Source organism: Lethenteron reissneri, chromosome 19, assembly GCF_015708825.2.
Source record: "Lethenteron reissneri isolate LAM-NWPU_2019-01 chromosome 19, ASM1570882v1, whole genome shotgun sequence".
Lineage (NCBI taxonomy): Eukaryota > Metazoa > Chordata > Hyperoartia > Petromyzontiformes > Petromyzontidae > Lethenteron > Lethenteron reissneri.
Window position 1 is genome coordinate 941,422 of NC_083797.1, and position 12,185 is coordinate 953,606.

The 12,185-nt window shown below is 50.9% G+C and overlaps 1 protein-coding gene across 4 annotated transcripts; it reads right to left on the minus strand.

Annotated features, from left to right (window-relative positions):
* Nucleotides 1–1,334: 1,334 nt before the first annotated feature.
* On the minus strand, nucleotides 1,335–9,444 carry LOC133344136 (hippocalcin-like protein 1). 4 transcript variants are annotated; one of them, XM_061554132.1, is made up of 4 exons: nucleotides 9,285–9,444; nucleotides 7,666–8,109; nucleotides 6,036–6,141; nucleotides 1,335–5,381 (listed from the first exon to the last, which is right to left on the minus strand). In XM_061554132.1, the coding sequence occupies exons 2-4, from the start codon at nucleotides 8,041–8,043 to the stop codon at nucleotides 5,284–5,286; spliced, it is 582 nt and encodes a 193-aa protein (XP_061410116.1). In that variant the 5' UTR covers nucleotides 8,044–8,109; nucleotides 9,285–9,444; the 3' UTR covers nucleotides 1,335–5,283. The 4 variants fall into 4 exon arrangements, with proteins under 4 accessions (XP_061410116.1, XP_061410118.1, XP_061410119.1 ...); XM_061554134.1 differs by having other exon boundaries at nucleotides 9,307–9,441; XM_061554135.1 differs by having other exon boundaries at nucleotides 9,345–9,434.
* Between the last annotated feature and the right edge of the window lie 2,741 nt (nucleotides 9,445–12,185).

Here is a 12,185-nt window from a genome sequence, read left to right on the forward strand (position 1 = left end):
GAGTAACACTCTATACCACTGCAGGTGAGGTAAATAAATAAAATCATCTCAACACCACCTGTTTATTGCCGGAAAGGTGCTGCAGCGCCTAATCATGGCGAGCCAGAGGCACGGCTCCTCCTTGATGCCCACGTGTCAGGGAGTCTCGCAGCATCTGTGCAGTGACCCACCAACCCCCGCTGACGTCTCCACACTGCTGGGTGACAGGCTGCCACGTGCAGCGTAGCCACCACCACGACTGCCATCCACCCGAGTTTGTCTTGAATCCAGGAGTGCAAAGGTTTTAGACATATCAGGGAGCAGGACACGGGGAGGGAAATAACATTGGAGGCAGTCATTATGTTTTTAACGTTAATATTTAATGTTTATTGGTTAATATTTATTGTTGCAGATTTGTCAAAGGATGCTGTCAGCATTTTGTGAACACAATGGATTTTTTCCCTCTCTTGTTTTGCCCTGCTTGTGTAATCCCAGGCATCCCTTGGGACGCGTGCACTCACGTGGTTATAAGTAAAGGACACACAATATCGATATAGTTTCACGATCAGCTTTCCACGTCAGAAATAATTCATCACAACAGAAATTGTGCCGAGTCGGCTGAAACCCCTCCAGTAAAAATCATTTGATATTATTACTTGGAACTGTCAAAAAAAGTGATTTTCCTGCGGCTGAGCAGTGTGCCCATTGGTGCTCCTCACGTTTACAACCCTGCAGTGCCAGTGTTGGAAATTCCACGTTCCTATGGCGGGTGCGAGCCTATCCTGAGGACAACCACACTGTTGACTTCCCCACAAAGTGGTACTCATTTTATCGATCCCAGCATGGAGGTGAACTCGCGACCTTTCGCCTGCAACTCGCTCCACCGCTGGGCCAGCTGGCAGCCACGCTCACCGCTCACTTGCACCGGCAGGGCCCGATTTAGAACACGAACGGTTACTGGCAACTGAAGAACGAAGGCAGACAAAATCAATTAAATTCTACCACCGTTCGCCACGTGAAGCGAAGTGACACATGCCACCTACGGCACCGCACCCATGGGTTCTAATTCATTCCCAAACAAACCAGTAACGCGTTGACGAACACATGTAAGGGCACATCACGCGCGCCCTCCTCCTAGTGGTACGACTCACGAACACAGTATAGGCCACTGTGCATCTCGACGACGCCCCCCATATTAAGTTCACAAAAAGTTAGAAACAGTTCCTTCTGCTTTGCACCCAACATCTTCCTGCTAATTATTTACTGCCATTAGTTGAAACGAATAGCACACTGATTAAATGAAATCCTACAGATTCCAGAGGCAGATCAATAAACTTCCCAGGGAAGGGGGCACGAAATGTCAAGTTTTTTTTAATGGGGCCCTACTGACCCTACTTAAATAAACAACACCATTCAATACGTTTTATCTAGTAAATATCAATAAAAATACCAATTTTCGGTTCTCAAGGGAGGGGGGTGCAATCGCCCCCTCATCTCTGCCCCTCTTTGGATCTGTCACTGCCAGAATAAAGTAGTTTCATAAGTTAAAATCTGACTTTTGCAATGATGTATTCACTGATGAAAATACATTCGTGCCAGGTGTATGAAAAACGTACAGACAGTCAAAATGCGAGATAAAAACCCTAGATATAATCAGAATCACGGTTTGTCAACGGTTGGTTCAAATCGCATGCATCTGTTGTAAGAGTAGGGTGGGGTAAGGGGCCCAAGGTGGTGTAAAATGCCTTTGTGATCCTGGTGCTGACTGAAATGTCACCAGCGATGATCAGGTTGAGGGGCAGATTGGCGCCATCCTGCTGGATACTGCAGTGCAGTGGACGGACCACGTGTGATCACCAGGACTAAGAGGCTCTTGACGCCACTCGGCCCCTTACCACCACTGTACTATATCTGTAACTGAAATGTACATTTTAAATAAATATACAAAACGGCACTCAAACGTAAACATTTGTGCCAATAAATATACCATAGACATTGCATTTAAATATAACGTCCAAAACCATTTGAGTGCTTTACAATGTGTAATACATGACACTTCCTGTGTTAATCACATCGGCACCCAATTTAAATTATACTGTACATAATGCTGGTCTAAACAAACTCACTCTAACCCTGACCAAAACACAAATCCTTCTTTAAAACTTGCAAAGTGTTTAGCTAGAGAGCCAGGAAGGGCACATTCAATGCCCTGAGTGTGGTTCCAGAGTGCTTTGCTACTGAACAACCGGTGAGCAAGCCCAGAGCGCATCGTGGCAGCAGCTAACGGTGCGAGGAGCCACCTCGCTGGACGTTCGGCAACATTCACCGCCAATGCATCGGGCATCCACATTGGTTCCTTCATTCCGCATGCGTTTCTCTTGCTTCGGTCATCTAGCAGCTAACAAAGTACAAGTTTGATAGGAAAAAAGAATAGGCTTTACCCTTTCCGGTAATAATACAGGCGGTGTTAAAATGTTCAAACATCAAATAGACATATATTGCAAGGCATCAAGTCTGCATTAACCACACATGCTTGTGGTAAAATATGCAAAACAAACATGCTGTAATAAAGCATGCAATATTCTTCAAACCGATTGGCCTTCATGGCCTTGCCTCCCCCGGTGTTAGACCAGAGAACGACGGCAACAGGGGAACAGCACAGAAGCTTTGCAAATATCAAACCATCAATAGCTCGGCTTTAGCAGTTACATCAATAATCTCCGCCAGTTTAAAACAAAAATAACTCTCCTCCTCCTAACACCTCTCAATGAGGGCGAACTTCTGCCTGCTAGCGCCAGGGCACAGCGCCCTGCCCTTCCAACGCATGCCAAAGGTGGCAGCTGCAAGTAGCAAGCTCCGTAGCGCAGTGGCAATGCTCATGCCTCACAGCAGGAAGGACCTGGATTGGATTTCCAATTGAGGCGCCTCTCTGTGTGTGGAGTAAGTACGTTCTCCCCCTGTTCTGCATGGGATTTCATCCGGGTTCTCTGATTTTCCACCACAGCTGAAAAAACACCACACAATATAAGTGGTATTGCCCAAAAAAACATCCCAATGCTGAAAAATCACCTGCAAATCACTCCATTGGGATTCTACACAGCAGTAGCATCACCACCCCCCCTCACTTTAAAAACCTGACAGGACCCTTCTGAAAAAGTGTTGAGACTGTGAGGTTTTCCTCGGTAAACAAGCAAAATAATAAATAAATTTAGTTAATAATATAAGTTTTTATATATCATCTTTTATGCAACCGCAATCCACAACACACAGAGGCGTCCATAAATTAAGATGTTTTAAGCCAATTAATTCGTGTTTATACGAGTGGGAGGAAGCTGGAGCACCCAGGCAAAACCTATGTGTGTGAGGGGGCAACGCTCGATCCCCGTACAGAAGAGACGGATGGAGGTTAGTCCGTACTTTGGTGCACCGCCTTCTCCTGGCGAGCCAGGGTGTGGCTCCTCCTCGACACCCATAGGAAGGGAGTGTCGCAACAATCCTGCGATGATCCACCAACCCTTGCTGCCTTCACCAATGCTGAATTACAGGCCACGTTCGTAGCGACCACCACCCAGCGATCTAACTCGTTTATTGTGCTCTACTTGCCTCTCGTCCCAGTGGTCTAACACCTGTGTTCAAATTTATGCCCCAAAACAATCAAATTATGCAGACATGCTCGTCTTGACAATAAACTGCAGCAACCCAAAGCTATTCGTCCGTTACAGTTTCGCGTAATTTCCAGTTGAAACGTCGCCACCCGAACGACGCTGTCGACGCCTCCGGGTAACCAGCTACGTACACCGCCACGTGCGCATCGCTCCCACCACCGCAGCGACCGCCGGCTCCGATTGAGCATGGGACGCGCCCCCTGCTTCCGCCCCCCACGCCAGCTCGGGGAGGAAGCCGGCGCCCTTCACACGAACGGCGTCGAAAACGCAGCGCGCCGCGGAACATTGCACGAGTATTTTGACGTCGACCGTTTCCGAGATCGAGAACTCAAGACTGGTCCCAGGGCCTTCTCCTGGCAGCACCAGCACTTTGGAATGTATTCATCTCTACTCTTAATATTCCACATTTCCCTTAAGGCGATGCTCCAAGATTGAACTCTGCCACAAAGGCGAATATTTATCCATTCTTTCAGTAAGTTCTGGCATGGGTTTCACGTCATTAATTTTAGTTTTTTCTCCTCCACCCTGAAATTTTATTTAACTGCCACCACTGCGGACGGACGGTCTTGGGCTGCGGTCATCCTTGCAACAGAGCTGATCAGCGACATCGGGCCTCACCAGCTGAAACAATAAAGTCCGAGTCTGACATCGGTGGTTGACTATTTTATATTTTACCAGGTAAGGCCCACTGAGCTACGTAGCTCTTTTTTCCAAAGTGACCTGACTACAAATGATAGCTCAACGAAGCGGCTTATCATCTTGTGGACATTTATAGCAACATGTTGATTCTAAATGTGGAGGGAAAAACCAGAGGACCCGGAAAAAAATCCACGCGACCACAGAGAGATTATGCAAACTCCAAATATACAGTGGGCATCAGGGTCGGGATCGAACGCACGACGACCTCCTGTAGACCAGGCGAGGTGGTTAGCATCTCGCCACCGTAGCGCCTTGACGCTTACCAGGAAGGTGAAACGCGTAGAAATGCCGTCGCATGCCAACTCCTAAGTCTCACACGCGGAGCGTGCGGTCGCAGGCACAATATAAGCACGTGTTTTTTTCTTACCCCTGAAATAAGTTAAGTTAAACACACCGGCAACAACCGCATCGTAAACAATATCGAAGGTTCAATACTATGCATATCACACGAAGCAGTCTGCTGAAAACAACTTCAATAGGCATGACAGCCGTACAGCAACAAAAGGCAGCAGATACACAGGCAGCATACCTCTTTGGGACGGATGGCACAGTGGGACGCGCTGTGATACCTGTGGTGATGCGTGGTGGATGGCTGTTGTGGTGAGTGGGCTTGGTGGCGTGAGATAATGGTCGCAGACATTCGCACGAAATAACTGGGACCCATGTCGAACGGACAGGGCCCTTGGCTACAAACATCTGGCATTTCGCCAGCGTCGTTTCAAGCGAGCCCGACCCACTCCGCTGATGAGACATTGCATGTCGAAACCGGTCCAGAGGTGTTGCTCGTGTTGAGCCGATGCTGATGAAATGATGCACCCCCAAAAGACTGATAGGATGTGTAAAAAACATAAATGTTTGTGTGCGAGAGGCATCCGGCATGCTCGTTTGTGTTGACGGACGTGGAGTTGTGAGCGCAGGCGTGGGACGGGCGGCACAGCCCTCAGAACTGCGTGGCACTGGAAGGGTCGCACTGCAGGAGCCGGACAATAGAAGGGTCACTCTTGGCCCCGCGTATGAACTCCTCTACCGACAGCTTCCCTGCAATGAGAAGAACGGAGTCACTGTGTTGAACCTCACGCCACCATGACAACGGTGACGAAGAGCCGCCCTCCTTTATTCAGAGAGCGCCTTCCACACGATAAGTGACCGGCATCGTCACACCGCCTCTCAACGCAATTGAAAGGGGGGCACCCCCAGTGGCAGCTGACTCTGCCCGGCACAAGGTGGCCCGGCACCTAACCCTGCGAACAGGTATTACTAGCTGAGATAATAAAGTCTGAGTGTAATGCAGTTCTGCATTGGTCTCGATGTAACACATTTGATTGGAGCTTCCAAGGCCAACAAGTTTTTTTAGATTAACACACATCGTGGCACTGTAGATGACAGAATTCAGGGTTAAATCAGCAGTAGGAATGATTCATTCATCTGACACCGTGACGTTGAAGCGTGGGGCCCCCCAAAGTGTGGGGCCCAGGGCAATTGCCCTGATTCACAGAAACATGGGAACGGCTCTGCTGGAATGGGTCTAACATGCCAACGGTTTTAAAAAAAATTACCCGCAAATTACTCAATTGGGATCACACATCACCCCTTTACTCCGAAAACTAAGCAGGACCCTCCTGAAAGCCTCACCGCTTGTCTCGGGCGAGAAAAGCGTGATAGTAACCATAGCGTGCAGACGTGCGCATTTACCATCCTTGTTTGTGTCCATCTGCTGGAAAATCTTCTCCGTTCGCTTCTCTGGCGTGGACTCATCTTCGGGAAGTTTCATCACGGAAGCCACCATCTTATAGATGGCCTACATGCACAAACACGCGAGACGGAGCTTACAGAGATGCACCGTCACGGTCAACTGTCATGGCGCGTTTCCTGTACGCTCGCTGGTTACCGTATGTCCGTAAATTACATCGAGATCTATGTGCAGCATTATATAGAGATTATTACACAGAATTACACGGAGATCCATAGAGTTACACAGAGTGGCGTAGAGTTGCGCAGGGGTGGCCGATGAGCGTACAGGAAACGCGCCGTGCCCATAACCGTGCTCAGGGACGCACTGCGGTGCCATCGTTAGAATGGTGTCACAGTCAAACGTGCGTTTAGAGTGTTTTCCTGATGTAAATTTCCACACGATGATAAGCCGCTTTGTTGATCTATCATTTGTGGCCAGGTCGCTTCTGTCAAAGAGCTAAAGAGCTCAGTGGGCCTCACCTGGTAAAATAAAAATTGTTTTAGAATAAGACCTGCGAGCAGCGTGGAAAGCGGACGTGTATACCCAACTGAAAACCTCGGCACATTTGGCAGAGTATCACAAACGCTTTCTTTCGGGTTTCCAAAAAACAAGTGAGCAGACAGTACGTCTCCTTATTTGGGTCCACCACCTTTAAAATTTGTAACAAAATATGGAGAGAGGTGACGCACAAAGTCGTCAATCCGTGCTCATGTACATTTTTGAGAATGGCTTAGAACCATGCCAGCGACGATTCAGAAGTCCTTCCACACGGGCGCAAAGGTCCCCCCTATAGCCCTGTACACAGGCTATTCAGAGCAAGCGCGGTTAGCGAGCACCCATGAAGGCAGGCAAAGTGCACGAGGGGGTGGGTGGCCAGGCACCACTCCCTGCCGCCTTTGTCTACCGAGTGGCGATGTTGACTCCACGCACACTGCACCAGGTACTCATTTGAGGCTGAGTCGATCTAGCGGTGGGGGGCGGGCATACCCAGGACCGGTTCAGATAATGTCTACTGGAGTTGGTGGCCGTGTGCGGGAATCGAACTCAGGTCCCCGTATCCATAGCGCAGCGCGCTAACCGGCACACTATCACTCCCCCACACTGCACACACACAAGTCCTACACATCCCGCAATCCCAAACACAACCTCCGGCTAGCTGCCCCTACGATCGATCTCACTCGTAGGCGGTGTCACGCAGTCACTCTCCGATTGAAACGGGACAAGCCCCTGGTGACGCCGGCAATGCAGTAACAACAACAGCCGTTCGCCACAAAGTGGCGGTGCCATCACCACGACGCTTGTGCCACGCTCGGCGCACTATGAAGCCACGTGAAGTGTCGAAGGCCCGCTGGCAGGAGGTCACAGAACAGACCCAGGTGCCATGGGTTGGTTGACTGAGATGGCAGATGCAACAAATGTGTTCCCCACTGCGCCAACTTTCTGCGTTTTAACCGCCCGGCGCTCCGTTCGTCGTTGTGAGCGTCGCTCCTCTGCCCTCCGTTGTTGGCGGAGGGCGACTGCTTCCAACTCCGCAGCGCGATGCACGTACACAGACACAGCCACGAGCTTCTCTCATCCCGTCGCTCTCACCCGCACGATCTCCAGCATCTCGGCCCGGCTGATGTAGCCGTTGCCGTCCAGGTCGTACATGCTGAAGGCCCACTTGAGCTTCTGCTCGAGCTTGCCACGCGACGTCACGCTCAGCGCGATGATGAACTCGCGAAAGTCGATGGTGCCGTCGCCGTTGGCGTCGAAGGTGCGGAACACGTGCTCGGCGAACTTGGAGGCGTCGCCGTACGGGAAGAAGTTGGAGTAGATCTTCTTGAACTCGTCCACCGTGAGGTGCCCGCTGGGGCAGTCCTTGAGGAAGCCCTTGTACCACTCCTGCAGCTCCTGCTCCGAGAACTCGGTGTTCTCACGCAGGTCCTGCAGCACCTCCGGCCGCAGCTTGCTGTTCTGCTTGCCCATCGCCCGCTGCTGCCGCTGCTGCTGCTGCTGCTGCCACTGCTGCTGCAGCCCACACGCCGCAAGCCTCTGTATCCAAACACAGCGCTCACGTCAATGGCAAAACTCATCATACGACAAAACGCCGAAGTGCGTAACACCGTTGTACAAGATAACAAGAGCCTTTGTGTCACCCCACTGAGTCATACATAATCTGTATTTATCCCGGATGATCCGATGAGCTAAAACAGCCTGTAACCACACCAAGGCAACGCCACAGGCCCTCACTTACACAGAGGGCCTCCCCCACGCCGTGTTGGTCACGTGCGTTGGTTGGCCATACTTCACCACAATGCCAATAATCCAACTTGGGTAACCAGGGCTCACAGCTCCATGCGCTAAACACTGCACCGCCCTTTAACTCGGAGTCTATGGGGCACTTCACCGTTGTAAATTAACAACGGAGTTCTGGACATCAACACGCTCCTGTTGGAATTCCTGCTGCACGAAGCAGTGAGCTGCCACCTTTTAGGACGTGTATCCACCCTGCCCGGCCTCTCTCTCTCTCTCCTCCACTCTCCCTCGTGCCTCCCTCGTGCCTCCCTCATCTCCCGTCTCCACTCTCCCCTTGTCTCTCCCCTTGTCTCTCTGTCTCTCCCCTTGTCTCTCTGTCTCTCCACGTCTCTCCACTTCTCTCTGCTTGTCTCTCCACGTCTCTCTGCTTGTCTCACCTGTGTCTCTCCTTGTCTCTCCACGCCTCTCCACGTCTCTCCGCGTGTCTCTCACCACGTCGCTCACCACGTCTCTCTCCACGTCTCTCACCACGTCTCACCTCGTCTCTCTCCGCGTCTCCCTCCCCGTTTCTCTCCCCGTCTCTCCGCTCGTCTCTCTCCGCGTCTCTCTGTTTGTCTCCCCACGTCTCTCTGCTTGTCTCTCCACGTCTCTCTGCGTGTCTCTCACCTCGTCTCTCACCGCGTCTCTCTGCTTGTCTCTCTCCACGTCTCACCACGTCTCTCTCCACGTCTTTCCGCGTGTCTCTCCGCGTGTCTCTCCACGTCTCTGCTTGTCTCTCTCCTGCCCGTCTCTCTGCTTGTCTCACCACGTCTCTCCGCGTGTCTCTCACCACGTCTCTACTTGTCTGTCCACGTCTCTACTTGTCTCTCCACGTCTCACCACGTCTCTCCGCCTGTCTCTGTTTGTCTATCCCCGTCTCTCTCCCTGTCTCTCCCCCTGTCTCTCTCCCCGTCTCTCTCCGCGTCTCTCACCACGTCTCTCTGCTTGTCTCACCACGTCTCTCCGCTTGTCTCTCTCCGCTTGTCTCTCACCACGTCTCTCTGCTTGTCTCACCACGTCTCTCCGCTCGTCTCTCTCCTGCCCGTCTCGCGCCGCGCGCAGGGTGGCGCCTCACAGGAAGTGACGCCACCGCGTGTTTCTGGGTGGCGCGCGACTTCCGGGATTCACCACTGGGGGAGTGGGGGGGGGTCAGTGGTCAGGGGTCACGGGGGGGGGGGTGAGCCTCGCTCTGCTCTCTCGCTGCTGATGAGGTCACCCCCAGCGCCCTGCCCCTCCCTGCGGGGGTTGCCATGCCAACATCCGTCTACATATTTTCCTGTCTTTTCTTGGATTTTCTGTTTGCACTTAGTCACATAGTCACTTTGAGATGTTTTATTGTTCATGTTTTAGTTGTTGTTTGTTGCGGTTGCACCCAATTCAAGAGCCGAATGGCTCACAGGGCTACACCAAATACATGAAACTGAAACTGGTTGCCACGCGACCATCCGCAACTTTTCGATGAAGAAGAGACATTTAGTTTTATTTAGGATCTGCCTTCAGCCAAAATAGTTGTAGAGCCGCATCACACGCGGAGCTACACAAGCATAGCAGCAGGTGCACGGCGGATACACTTGTTTATAACTTAAATAAACAAAATAAGTGGAATAAATTTTGACTTGAAACTTTCGTGACTGCAGGAATTCTCATATTCTTGGTTCTTTCAGGAAAGTCACGTAGATAGAAAAGACAATTTTAAAAATTAAACTTTAATTTTTATTTTCTATCTATAAAATAAAATTTAAAAAATTAAATAAAATGTAAAAAATCAATTTGATTTTTATTTTCTATTTACGTGACTTTCCCGAAAGAACCATGAATATCAGTGGAATAAACTGGGTCTATTTAGTGCCCCACCCCCCTTATTCTTTCACAACACAATTTGCCCGTTGTACATTTTATTGCGACCAAGACATCGTGACCCGTAACATTACCTGCCAAATTTCATAAACAAATAACCTTTACGTTAAATTGCGTTTAAGATTTAAGTTTATAAATATATAAATATATCCGACTGCCCGCTTCGGTGGCACAGCCAAGGAGCCGCCCGTCGGCTCCAGAGTGGCAGGTCCCCTCCGGGTCCTGACGGTGGCTTCCAGAGTAACAGTGAAGACGCCTGGGCAGTGGTGGTGATGATGCTGCTGCTGCTGTGTCGGCAACCCGGCACATTCGTCAATAACAACAACGCTATGTGTGGCCTTAAAATTTAACATAATGTGCGACGTTTCGGGCGATGGCCCTTCACAGAACATGCATGCTTCAGACTAGGCACGAACGTGTATAAATACAAACTTAAAACCTACCAGCAGTTCCTGTAGAACCGCGCTGTGGTCCATCAAAGTGGCCTTGAGCAAACGAGAGAAATGTGAGCCCTACTGAGCAGCAGGGAGCATGACTGTCAACCCACGTGGCTTACCCCGTCTTCTTGTCCAGGGAAATTTAGTTTTCAGGTCCATACGGCGTACAGCCGTTTCAGTACGTGCAAAAAAATGTGTCCATTCGTTTGTGTTTCTCCCTTGTGATGGGACCAGGGTTGCGATTTCCGCATGGAAAATGCGGAAGGAGGGTTCAAATTTTCCCGCATTTTTGCTAAAGTCAACCGCAAACGGTGGAAAGACTACTCCTATGACCGCGCGCTTTTAACAACACGTTAATGCGTTCTATTGGAAAGGATACATCATGTACATGTGCTCGTAATCACGGCTCCGCATTTGAATAAAGTATGTGGTTTTTGTGCGGAAATGCGGAAATCATATATTCATTCCAATCAGTAACTCAAAGCCCTACGTGATGCTGGGCCTTGCATGTATCCTTTCCAATAGAACGCATTAACGTGTTGTTAAAAGCGCGCGGTCATAGGAGTAGTCTTTCCACCGTTTGCGGTTGACTTTAGCAAAAATGCGGGAAAATTTGAACCCTCCTTCCGCATTTTCCATGCGGAAATCGCAACCCTGGATGGGACTTTGTAGGATGAAGGCTGAGATTACAAAGGGCACGGGGTGACCAAGAATGTCTGAATTGGTATGTAATAAGATAGGGCACTGAGAAGGGGTTGACAGGTATGCAGCAGACAATCTGTGACGGACGGGTTTCATCAACACGAGGACTCATCAGCACGGTATCGTCACCAGCGCTCACTGCTGCGGATGCTGCCTCTGGCTCTCACCACAAACGCTTCGAGCCACGCGAGCTGACTGCGTGGCTCCCTCGACGCGCGGTGGAGCCACATCCTCCGTGCAGACCGAGAATGCAGCGGGCTTATGGTGGTGGTGGTGATGGTGGTGATGGTACTGGTGGTGATGTTGATGGTGCTGGTGTTGATGGTAATGCTGGTGGTGATGGTGGTGCTGGTGGTGCTGATAGTGATGGTGGTGATGGTAGTGGTGGTACTGGTGATGGTGGTGATGGTAGTGCTGGTGATGGTGGTGCTGGTGGTGATGGTAGTGCTGGTGATGGTGGTGGTGGTGCTGGTGGTGCTGATAGTGATGGTGGTGCTGGTAATGGTGATGGTGGTGATGATGGTGGTGCTGGTAATGGTGGTGATGATGGTGATGGTAGTGCTGGTGATGGTGGTGGTGGTGCTGGTGGTACTGATAGTGATGGTGGTGCTTGTGGTGGTGGTGCCCTCTGGTGGACAGAGCGCGGCGTGGCCAGGATTGGGGTTCCGGGCGCGCCCCGCGTGCTTCACTGCAGGGCCCTGCGGGCTACGGGCGGCCCCTGGTGGCCTTCAGTGCGGCCCCGACAGTCCACAGCGAGTGAGGACACCTCCCATCGTCGTCGTGCTGCTGTCAACCCCCCAATGGTTTACAATGTGTGGCGGCCTTGCTCACACTGAC